This window comes from Vigna radiata, unplaced genomic scaffold (genome assembly GCF_000741045.1).
Source record: "Vigna radiata var. radiata cultivar VC1973A unplaced genomic scaffold, Vradiata_ver6 scaffold_7, whole genome shotgun sequence".
In the NCBI taxonomy this organism is placed as follows: Eukaryota; Viridiplantae; Streptophyta; class Magnoliopsida; order Fabales; family Fabaceae; genus Vigna; species Vigna radiata.
Genome location: NW_014543262.1, coordinates 2849100 through 2862349, shown reverse-complemented (window position 1 = coordinate 2862349; position 13250 = coordinate 2849100). Strand labels below are relative to the sequence as shown.

Here is a 13250-nt window from a genome sequence, read left to right as displayed (position 1 = left end):
AAGACAAAGTAGAAAAGGATCAGAAAACCTGCTCTGATACCATGTTAAATATAGTGAAAATTATATATTGGAATTAATCCCTTGTGTTAAATACGTACATAGGGTTCTCTATTTATAATAGAAAAAATATGGGTTAAGCCCAAATACAAATGAATATGTAAGAATAAAATAAAATAAGAACAATGTTTCCTTAATAAACATATAGGGACTATATTTCCCTAATTAACATAAACACAATATAAACTAAATATAATATCTCTAACAAAAACTATATAATACAAAGTCATCATTCTAAGAAGAAAAGCAAGTTTGACGGTAAAAAGCTCCAATACATGGTTTTTAAAGTACAATCAACTCTTGAAGATTGTAGTGACAGCATGGATTATATTGACCTTATTCTCCTAGATGAAATTCATGATTGTAATAAGTGGTAGGTAGGAGAAATGGGTGAAGATGGAGAAGTAGTTGAAGATGAACTCATCTTTGGTATGATAGCTTGACATGGGGATTTGTTGGTGATACAAGTGGGTTTGGCTGGGTGAGCTAGACAACCGGGTAGAGTCCCCAGACAGCATTTGAGACTTAACGCAATTGCAAATATTAAGGAGAAGGAGGAGAACGAACATCTTGGATAATGATAAACAAGAGAATGGTGATGAGGAAGAACTTAAAAGTGGATATAGAAATTCTATTTAAGGAATCACTTGTAATAAGCACTAGGCAAAGTATTTACTTGATTATTAGTCCTTTTTTAGTCTTGGATTTGAATGTAGTGACAATCACAATAGATTTTGATTAATTATAACTTTGTCTTTCCTCTTTAATTTTGTAAATTTTCTATATGTCAGTATTTACCTGTGTATGATATAAAAGTAAAAATATGCATACTTTTGTGCTAGACTTCGCAATAGAAGTTGCCATGCGCTATTCAGGATTGGCTATATAGTAATATGGTTTAGATTCACTTGTCTAATGCTCTCTTCTCTAATAGTTACCAAGCCTGGAGAAATCCATTTCATATAAATCATCAACTCCATCCACGAACTATTACCCTGTCTCCTAAATGGTCTCTAAAATAGAGAGAATATATAAGTAATCCCCAGATACAAAAAATAAAGCTAAATTAAGAACTAAAGTTATGGATATTCAAAACATAGTGTAATTTTATTATTTTGGTTTGACATCTTATGAGAAAAGATAAAATTGTTCTAACATTACATAACCAATCACCAGGCACCAGAAATTGTCAATACTTTGAAACGATTACAATACACTGAAATGCCAAAGAATCCAATTTTCTGTAAGTTAATATAACACAGTTCTCAGGTGTTCACGTCAAATCGAGAATCACTACAGCTCGTAGCATATTACAACGCAGACTCGGAACGAAAAATCAATCAATCAAATATTCATGCGGAATCGAAGAATACCTTACGGGCGAGGAGGCGATAAGCGCGTTTGATGTCGACGGCGGTGGCATTGCGGGCGACTCCGAGCACGGCGTAGTGATTCTGGCCGCCGTTGATGGCGGTGGGCGAGGAGGAGGCCACGACGAGTGGAGTGCGCCGGCGAGGAGGGTTGGTCCAGCAGGAAGGTGCGGCGGAGTGGAAGGGGCTGGAATCGGCGGCGCCACCATAGCGTCCTATGGAGATGGATCCAACCACAAGGTGCGATTGCATTGTGAATCAGTAGCAACTGTTAACTGCGAGTGAGTCTGTGGAGCTCAATGCAAGATTTTCCTTTTCATTCTCTTTTTCTGTGTACATAAAATCGAATTAGGTTTCAGTAATTTTGTGCATCTTTCTAATATCTAAGACTATAGGTTCAAGTAAGTGATAAAAAAGTATGACCAAAAGTAGAAATATTCAAAAACAAAATTCGATACTGAAAAAACTAAATACTACTTTACTAATGTAATTCTTTTTAACAGTGATTTAGTGAAATACTCAAATGGAATGGATGGTGTGACCAATAACGTGAATGAAAGACCATTTCTTACGAGTGTTAAGATATGGTAAATGTATCTCTCATTTCACATTATTTATTATTTGTGTTGTAAATTAAGTTAGCGACCATATCATATTTTTAATTTATTTGAAAGAAAAAGTTAATTTTACCTCTCACCTAAAAGAATATTATAATTTTACATTTATTCTTCTCTCTTTTGTATTTGTAGATCTATATATAATGTTTCTCTTTTCATTTCTTTTTTTTTTCTATTTAACAAATTAGGATTTCAACTTCATTAATTAAGATAAGTAGGAAGCATATTTGAATTTGTAAAATTTTTCCTGAAAGTGTATTTTAACTAATTAGATTTTTAATCTAATAAATTATGTTAGTATTAGACTCTTATTCTAATAAAGTGGAGAAGAATGCCTAATCGATTATAGATTTAATGTAATTTATTAAAACTCGCATATTTAGTTATTTTGAATATTTTCACTCATTCTATTTGTATCTAGCATCAAGCACACATTATACATGTCAAAATGTTTATGCAGAGTGGAAAATATGCATATTTTACTAATGATATAGTATGATACCAATTTTGATATCCTCAAGGTATTATGAGCACTTTGAATTGTGAGATATGCTTCAGTTCTGCATTTCACCTTAAGCACGAACATTTTTAATTCATCTCAGTTACTTGTAAAACAATTAAAAGGCTTGAATGCAAGTACCCAATTGAATTTGGGTCCTTTTAATGTTAGGTGTTGTGGTGATTCCTTAGGAATTCATTTAAATTTGCCCTTAAGCACATCAACATTTTTATAGTAGCAAGACTTTGCTACATGACCAATGTGATTGCATTAAAAGTATGCTATGGATGAGGGTTTACTAATGTCAATGAATTTTCTATCCCTCAATTTATTACTTTTACCTATATAGCCAATTCTTTGCTTGTTTAATACATTTCTTTGTGTTCCTGGTAAGGCTTCAAGGTTTGAACTACTTAGAATGAATTTAGGCAAAGTGTTCATGAGGTACTTAATTCTTTCCAACAGCCTGGGATAGTTTTCACATTCTTGAGCACTTACTTAGCTCTCTTCCATGTCTTGTTTAGGTGCATTTTTAAACCTTCTAGTTCATTTTTCAGCATTTCATTCTTTTTGTCTAAGTTGTCGAATCTAATCTCTAGACACCTACTTTCACTCTTTAGCCTATTGTTTGCATATTGCATTTTTTTTTGGCTTCTTCATGTAATTCTTAGAATGCATCAAGAAGTTGATAATACTCGTCTTCTATGTTTTCATCTTCAAAGTTGTTGTCACTGCTTTCTAAACACATTGAGCTTCCTATCAAGCAAAAAATTGTTACTTCTTTAATGCTCTCATCATATTCACTTGAGGCACTATCTTCCCAGGCTATATAGGCCTTTTTCTTTCTCTGGTTTCTATTGTCTAGATGGTTCTTTTTTTCTAGCTTTTACTTCATTTTAATTACTGGACATTCAGGCTTAATATGTCCAACCTTGCCACATTCATAGCAAGTTGGTGTAGCAACAAATTTCCCTTTTCTTCTATTTGTCCTTGCATTTCCTGCAAAAATCAGAGTTAGTCTTATTTTTTAATTTCAAATATTTAGAGAACCTTTTTACCACGAGACTCATTGCTTCAACATGATTTTTCAATTTCAGGATCATCTTCAACCTCATACTTTCTTGAGCTGGTTTTATTTGTTGTTCTTGTAGTAGTCTTGAGAGCAATTATGTGTTTTTGCTCTTCTTCTTCTTCTTCTTTCAATCTTTCCAGCTCTAGTCCTTGTTCCCTTAGCTTTCCAAACAAAGCGGTCATATTCATAGTGGTAAGATCTCTTGATTCAGAGATGGTCGTAACCTTTTGTTGTCAGTTTTTGTTCAGACTTTTTATAATCTTGATGTTTAGCTCTTCCTTGTCAAATGTCTTTCCAAGAGCAAGAAGATGATTTACTGTGTGAGTAAATATTTTCTGCACATCATATATAGTATTGTTGAGGCAAATCGGCAAGTGTACCGAGTCGCACAAATAATATAAAATGGTAAGACCAAGTATCGTATCCCAGAGGACTCTTGGCGCTAAACAGTTGTGTGAAAACAAGTAATTAAGACTTAAAATAAAAGAGATCATGGTTTTGGAGTGCAAAAATAATAAAGAAAATAAAAATGCAATTGATCAATGGCAAAGGAGCACAGAGATGAACGGAGATTGATTTATATGAGATGGATATGATCCCTCTTATGTATATAAGAATTCTTTTTTATGCATTAATGCCAACGTCCCTCACTAAATCACTTAAACTTGATCCCTCGGTAAATAAGTTTGTCCCTAATTACCAGTTCATACAATTCCTAGCATTTCTGGTAAAAAGATGTGAAGATCAAGAGGTTAAGACGACTAAGACTCATACCCTCATCCCTGAGCAATATAACCCTTAGGAGTAATTCAACAAGAACCTGAATTGAAAGGAACCTCCCGGCACTCATGCAACTCATAGATCATGCTATTGTATAAGCAAGAATAAAAACAAACGAATTACTCTAACAATTAATGAAAAGGCATATGAAATTAAGAATCAATTCAAATACATGAGAGTTTACAAGGTTACATCATTCCCCGACAACAAATGGAAATTAGTTCCCCATAGACATGGGGGAACTCTATGAACAATGGAAGAAAGAAAGAGAATGGAAGACTAAGAATTGGCTAAGAGCGTATTGCTATGCTCTTCTCTGCCAGGGATGCAAAACCTAGAGTCACAAAGTCCTTTAAATAATGTCAGAGGCGTCCCAGAGTACGGCCTGGTCCAAAAGAATCAAAACATTGCAGAAACAGGGCCCGATCCACGTGAAATCACGCTCAAGCGTCGTAGGGAGGACGCCCGGGCGAGAATTGAAGGTCATGTAAGGCTTGGGCGTCAGATTTGGATGCCCAAGCTATGAAGTTCCATCGCCCAGGCATCGGGGGCCACCGCTCGGGCGACGAGCGTCGATTCTGGTCGCGCGGTTTGCACTCCTGGACGCTCAGGCTTCGCGTTTTCCCTCCTTCTGGTGCCTTTTTAGCATCTTCTGAGCTCCATCTTCTTGGCTTTCACCTCTTCTTCCAACAAGGGGGATTTGTTAGAAAACCATTGAAATCAACCTCAATCTCTTATTCACACATTTTATTGAAAACACATGAGTCCAAGCAAATTTCTAAGTGAAAAGGGGTGCTTTTAGTATCAAAATCACATAACAATACCCAACCAACTTGAGACTCATGCTTTAGTTCGTAAAAATGTGCAAAAAGTTGGATAAAATAAACAAGTCCTAACTGTTTGCACAAAATATGGAAAGCTTTTATAAAACCCTAATTATTGAAATGGAATTAGCTAGGAATGACATTCAGATAGGTCAGAAGGTTAGACTCAAAGTTGGACAAGAGGAAAGTTACATTAAAAACTTTAAAAAAGTACTCACAAACAAAGATAAAGGTAATCGAGTCATCCTCACGAGCCATGAAAACTTTTTCTAAGAGGGAACAAAGGGAGAGCAACGAGCCCATCCTGATAGATATCAAAAGTAACTGCAAACTCAACAACTTTCTCTATAAGGGTAAAATCATAAATGTAAGAGGCAACTTCATTTAGTATCCAAGTATACCTAGCATCTCTGATGGGAATGAAACAATCTTTATGTTTGGATTTAGGAGCATGGGAGGCTACTTTTTTCCCTTTGCCCTTCAATTTAGTCTTACACTTATTAAGAGTCGTTATAGAAACCCTTGAGGATATGATTACAGGGGCAGTTACAATAAAGGGCTTAGGGGAAGAAACCTCGTCACCATGATCAAAAGAGGATGTAGAACCCTTATTTATAAGGGTAATCTCCCCCTCTAGTAGAGGGTGACCTAAAGAATAATTGGATGAAGAAGACATACCTAGAGAATGGAAGGGTGCACAAAAGGCAGAAGTACATAATAGAGGCTCAAGGTTGCTTACAAGAAATCGTAGAACAATAACTTCAAAATGAGAGAATATAAAGCAAGCAAGAAGAAGGTGAAACTGAAGAAAGAATAGTGGAGAAGTTTAAAAAGGGCTTTTCTAAAACATTGTTTCCCTCCAAATATTCATGACCTTTTGCGCTCCATGTCCCTTACAATAACTAATAAGACGATGAAACCTCAGCAGATAAGTCGGTAACATTCAATGTAAAAGTTTTCTTCACACACTTGTGGTAAAAATCACATAAAACCCCTTCATTAATGCATCACATAAATTGAAACGATAAGTGCCATTAGAAGTCCAAAAGCTAAAACCCTAAAAGGTAAACATCAGGTCTCATCACGACCAAAGACAACCACCTATAACTTGGACAATTGATAATCCACCTACGTATGAAAGTCGACTTCAACTTGACAAGTAGTCGATCATCGCCCTGAAATTATAGGAAAAAAACTAAAGGGATGTATAATGTTTTTGAAAATCTTTCGCAAAGTAATGTCCAATGGTTTATCAAAGATATAATTTGTATGAGATGTTTAGAAGCTGTTTTTTATAGAATGTATAAATGGAAAATTTTTCAAAAGCAAAGCAGTAAAGCTTAGATTTTATACTAGTTCACTCGACCAGAGCTACGTCCATTTTTTCCTTAAGAACTCTTAAGGGGTTCCACTAATCTTTTAACAAGATTACATGAGTCTTACCTTTCCAGGTTTACAACAAGTATTCTTACCACTTCTGTTTCGCCTAGTCAACATGATCAGTATGAGTTTAACCACTCCTAACTTACAAGTATTCTAACCACACATAGTTTATAAACAATAGATGCAGAGATAAAGAGAATCACACACAAGATTTTTATACTGGTTCGAATCAAAAGATTCTACTTCCGATTGTTAATCACTTTAGAAAAAGTGATTAACTTTCAACTAAAAATCAGTTTAATGGTTACAATTTGAACACTGAAATAATAAGAGCATAATACACCTTCCTTCGACACACGAGGGAATGAACACCAGCTCAATCAACTTGCAGAGAACCGGTTGCACCTTTAGACACACTAAAAACAAGTTTCTCCTTCCTCAAGACTTGATCAAGCTTAGACTTAAACTTAAGAACTTCCTCAGAACCAATTTTGTGCTCTTAAGAGTTTAGGTAACCTGTAAAAGGTTTAGGAGACTTCTATTTATAGACCAGGGTTCATAAAATAAAAGAACTGCCCCTAATTGCCAAAGATAATCGATTATGAAAAGTGATAATTGATTATTTTAGGCAGTTATGGGTTTTGAAACACGTGATAATCAATTATCATTAGTGATAATCGATTATTGTTGAGCTCTGGACAATTTTAAAACTTGCAGAGATAATCAATTATCCTTAGTGATAATCAATTATTGTCGAGATGAAACATTTTCAAATTTTGCTTGTGATAATCGATTATCCCATATGATAATCAATTATTGCCGCTGGAATTCAATAACAAAGAGTAAGTTACAAATGCTTTTAACAATTAATGTATTTGTTCCTTCAAATCTTTAAGTACATTATCATCAATGTATTTGTTCCTTCAAATCTTTAAGTACATTATCATCAAAATCTCTTCAAAACATCAAAGTTTATCATTGATAACAAATATGCGAGTGGTAAGTACTACTAAGACAACTAAAAGTCATTTCTAGAATATATATATATATATATATATATATATATATATATATATTAAATAATAAAATTTATATAATTTGAAACTTAATCATATTTTCGTTATTTGGAGAACTATAAATACATTTTATATTTATTTATATGTTGTTTAATATCAATTATAAAAGACCTAATGGTATATTTTTGTTAATTGAGTTGTTAAATATAGTATCATATTCAATTTTAAAAAAAAAGTTTCTTTATTTTATATAATTCTTAATTTATATTACAAGGATATAGTTATAAATAGATAATGCTCTCTACATAATTAGACTTGTTATGGAGAGCACGTAAAATATTAAAGTATATATTTTGGCAATGTTATTAGTGTATATATTTAATTAATTATAATGTATTAACCAGTATTTATCAACACATGCACTTAATGAATATTAATTAATGCATCTATTTAATAAATATTATAGCAATAATGTCTTTAAATAGTAGTGAAACATGAATTTAATTAATATAATTAATAAGTGATAAAGATTTTTCACTTGTAATATTTTATTAAAGTATATTCGAGATTCATACATATGATAACAATATTAAAACTTATTTGTTCTGTAAGGCTTTTCAATTGGTGAAATATAACATTACGTTAAAAATAATATTTTATTTAAAAATACATATTTATGTCATCAATCAAATAAAACATTAGTGATACACTGATATCCTAACACTAAAGTACAAAACCTTAAAAATAATGTCCCACATTGAAACCATAAAAAATTAAATTAAGATGTGAAGGTGGTCCAATTAATATGTAAATTGAAATTATTGGGTATCAGACTTGTGCCCACAATTTCTCTAAATTTAATATTTATCAATATTTAAAACTTATTTTATTTAATAGTAACTCTTATTATCTGGTTTAGTAGATACAGTACAGAATATGATTTAATAAATTTTTTAAAATCTTTTTATTATAAAACAGTCTAAATATATAATATTTTGATCATAACGACAATTTAAAATAATAATTATTCTTTATTATTATTTTATTATTTATTATAATGTCATTATATACTTTAGGTAAATATTATTTTAATAAAAATACATATAAATATAATTAATATTTTTTGAAAAATACTCATTTCGTTAACACTTATATTTATTATATTTAAAAATATTCTATCTTTCTTACTCTCTTGAAAAAGTAACATTAAAATCTTGTCATGTGTTCCCAAACTTACATTCAAAATTATAATAAAATCAGTAATAATAAGCAATTGGATGTTGTTTCCTCCACTTCCCAAGTGTTTCTCTGTCTCTGTTATTTTTATTTATTTTAAAAATATTTTATACATTTTCATCATTTTTTTTATTTCAAAAATACCTTATGTAACTTTATTTTTCTTTAAAAATATAAATGAAAAATAAAAGAGAAAAATATGCAATTTGAATTGAATTTGTACTTTAATTGTATATTGGATGTTGAGAAAAAGACAGAAATATTTATACTTATGTAAAAGTATGTAAGTTTAAGTTTCTTATATTATTTAAGAGGGTAATTATTCTACCAATAAAATGACTCATTTCATATTATTAAATAAAAAGAATTATTTTTTATATAAATTTATATTTTTTTCATAATAGGTTTTATCTTCTCATGTTGATAATTATATAATTTCAAAAGTTTTATTTGTTTTACATAAATTTGATTTGCTTATCGTATTTTTGTTTTTTATATATTTTAATAAATTTTGAAGAGAAATAATAATCACTTTAATTATTATCAAGACTATGGTATTAGATGTTGTAGAGTGTTTTAAATAATAATACTCAATTGTTTTATTTTAAAAATATCAAGAGTATAAATAGAAATTTCTTAATTAGAAGATTCATTATTTAAAAAACTTTTTCTTTCTAAAACTTTCTTATTTAAATTTCTTCTACCTTCTCTTTAGAAATCCTAACTCCTTATTCATCTATTGGAAGATCATAGATTGTTTGATGGTTCTTTGAGACGAGATCTTCATAGTCGATTGATTTCAGCTATAGAATAAGTCGATTTCTACCATTTTCTTTAAAGTTTGATGTCTTTGCATGTAGGGGTTTTCTTCACTCTTTCGCGGTCTTGGTAATGATGACTCTTTCGGTCGTGTGATGCGGAAAAGAAATTCTCTTTGGCCGTGTGATGCAGGAAGATGATGATTTGGTAATGATGACTCTTTCGACTGTGTGATGCGGGAAATAAATTCTCTTCGACCGTGTGATGCGGGAAGATGATTATTTGGTAGTGATGACTCTTTCCCGAGTCTTCTCTAAGACTCTTTGTTGATCAGTGATACTAAAGGTATACTCTGATCAAATTGTCATGAATTGTAGGAGTAAATAGAGATCTTGGAGCGGTAGGAGAAATTTTATAGTCCTTGGAACTGTCTGAGCGTCAACTAGGTAAGGGAAGTTATCTTCTTTGGTTTGAATTTTGTATGCATGTGATATTTAATGTTTGTATGATGATGTGATGATTGATTTACGAACTTTAATTGAATCGTGAAATTTGGTATTTAGGGTGTTTGAGAAAGGTGGTATATTGAATTGAAAATTGATGCATGTTGGTGTGTTTGGTTACTGCTGCTAAAATTTGTTTATTAAATGAACTTATGAATGTAGATTTAGTGAGTTTAAGCTGATGTGTTTTTATAGAACTTGGACATGGAATAAATTAGAAGAAGAGTGAGTTTTGGGCATAAAAATAGGGGTTTTAACAAGATTCTAAGATCATGGTTTAAGGGAAAGTATACAGTTTTGGGAACTGTCTTGGGGTCTTTTAGGGCTTACTTGGCCTCTTATTGTACAAAAGTTTGGTAGATCGTTTGGATAAGAGATCGTTTAGATAAGAGATCGTTTGGTAAGGGGTCGTCTGGTGAGAGATCGTCTAGGTAAGGGTCGTCTAGTGAGGAGTCATCTAGTGAGAGATTGTCTCGTAAGAGGTCGTTTGGAAAAGATTCGTATGGTAAGAGATCGTTTGGTAAGGGGTCGTCTAGTAAGAGATCGTCTGGTAAGAGATCATCTGGGTTAGAGTAGTCTGGTGAAGAGTTGTCAAGCAAAAACTAAGTTGTGGGAAATCTCAAATTTGGAATTCTGTACATCCGTTTTAGATGTTCTTTAGGTCATCTTAAGGGTTTTGGACCCTTCTGGAGCTGTTGGTGAGGGTTTTAGGGCTATTTTTCGTGTCTACTGTGGGTATCAAGCTGCCATGAAGAAAATTATATTAATATGTGATTATTATTTCCAAATTTTTATAAATGATTTTATACTTGGAATACCTTGAGTATGTGATGATAATGATGATGGTTATGAGGTGATTAATTGAGATGTGTATACGTATATTTATGATTTGTGAACCTATTTATGGATATGTTTATGGTTGATGACTATAATGATGATGAGTATGTTGTGAGAATGAAAGATGGGTGATGTGAGAGGAATCTCAAGGAGAGATTCTATATTAATGAGAGTTGTGGTGAATGCTTGATAGTGAGACTTTGAAGAGAAGGTATCCTGATATTCTATCATTCATTCAACTCATGCAGAGTGAATGGGGTGACAGAGAGAATGGCGGGAGGTCTTTACCCTGGCCCTTTTAGTCATGTAAGGGAAGACTAACCTCATTGGGAAGTAGGTTGTGTGACCATTGTTTATGATTTTGTAGAGCATAAATACTAGTACAAACCTTCAACGAAGTCTGTCGGATTTGGATCATTGAGTGGAAAGGTTAAGTTTTGATATGATCAAGTGTGTGATAGGTTGCTATGAATGTTGATATATGTGATAACGGTCTAAAAATTGTTACTCTTATACATTAATTTGATATCAAAACACAACCTTTATGACCTAGAATTAGCTTGAAATCATGCATTTTGTTTAAGTTAGTAAATAAGAGAGTCAAAAGTGGTTTTAGAGACATTATGCTTGGTTTTACATTGTTTTGACAGGATTTTGCGAAAATTGAATGATGAAGATGAAGAAGGAAGGACTTGAAATAGAAAAAGGGCAAGAAAAGATGAAAAAAAGGTGCCGCAACCACCGCCCAGCGCTACCTTAGCGTTGGGCGTTCAAGACGTAGACCGCTGAGCGTCAGGAATCGCTGAGCGTCCAACGCTGCCACCGTTGAGCGTTAGCTAGCGCTCAGCGCCTAAATGAATGGGCCTGGGCCGAAATTCTGTTATTTTTTTGGCCTATAAATAGACCCAGTGCGATTTCAGAAGTAATCTTTTGGCAATCAGAGACGTCCAGAACTCTTCTTCACTCGTTGGAGGCAATTTTTGGATGCGGGAGCTCCGAATCACCAATTTTAGGGTTTATTCTTCTATTCTTTTCATTAATTCCATCTAGTTTCACCATGTCCATGGTAAACTAAACCCATAGTTGTTGGGGAACAATGTAATATTTTGAAACCCTCTTATATCGAAGTTCTTGTTTTATTCACATGCTTGTATTATCAATAGTTTGAGTTTTCTTATCCGATTATCATGCTTGCATCGTTTAACTCATTCGGTGTATTGATCCTTGATTTTGTCGGTATGGGAACGTACGGGGAAGTCTCGAACTGATAGGAATTCTCTTAGTTAAGCAATACTACCTAGGAAACGGAGTAGGACGACCAATTGCTTTAAACTTCTGTTTTTCATGCGTTATTGGTTACTTAGGGAGACTAGGAATGGTAAACTAGTAATTGATAATAGGCTATCTTCGCCGAGGAATCAGGTTTTGAGTATATTAGATAGCTGCATGACATTGATAATAAAGCGAATTTAACAAGAATAGTAGATATAGGAAAGTGGATAAAGATGAAATTGTAAACCCCAACAACTCCATTAATTCATAGTCTTCTTTTGCCAACTAATTCAAATTTGCATCTGCATGTTTAAATTCTGTTTTTGCATCAACTTTACAAATTACTCTTCTTTAAGTCTTATAAAATCAAATCACACGAATGTCTAGGCCACTGAGTCCTTTGAGAGAACGATATTCGGTTTTACCTGTTTATATTACTTGATAACGATCTGGTACACTTGTCAGGGGCTTAACAATATGATTTCTTATATTAAATTATAATATGTTGATTTTTTTGTATACTAGCTTACCTTTGCTTTTGTTTTGTTGGTCTGTTTGTGTTTTTTCTTTTACGATAATCACCTTAATTGGTGTGAGGTTAGGAAGAACATGATTTTAGTTGTTCTAATACAAGAGATGAGGATGAAGCAGGTGTATAGTTAAATAGTTCTACATGTGTAGACCTCTTATTCATAATATAAACTTATTTTACTGAGTTGTTCTATTATGATCTCTGTAACATTTTATTTTAGTAATTTTATATTATTAAAATAAGACGTTACATTACCTTATTAAAATGTCATATTTAACATGCGTTATATATAAGTTTTATATAAAGTAAAAAAAATAATAATAATATATCAAATAGTGAGTAATTTATAATATGAAGTGATATGCTAGTGGAGTATGTAAATAGTGTTTTAGAGAAATAATTCTTATACATGAAAACCATAATAATCTATAACAATTAATAATAAATATTGATTTTATTTTATTTTTTTCATTTTCGTATCGTTCTTATATTT

At 32.2% G+C, this 13250-nt stretch overlaps 1 protein-coding gene across 3 annotated transcripts in view; it reads right to left on the bottom strand.

Annotated features, from left to right (window-relative positions):
• LOC106753958 (dnaJ homolog subfamily C member 16) overlaps positions 1 to 1864 on the bottom strand; it is a 6073-nt gene extending 4209 nt beyond the window's left edge. The window contains exon 1 of one of the 3 annotated variants that reach the window (XM_022777653.1): positions 1431 to 1864. In XM_022777653.1, the coding sequence (XP_022633374.1) occupies positions 1431 to 1679 (249 nt within the window). In that variant the 5' untranslated portion in view covers positions 1680 to 1864. The remainder of the gene's footprint in view (positions 1 to 1430) is intronic. The other 2 variants (XM_022777652.1, XM_014635858.2) reach the window with 2 other exon arrangements.
• Positions 1865 to 13250: the final 11386 nt, after the last annotated feature.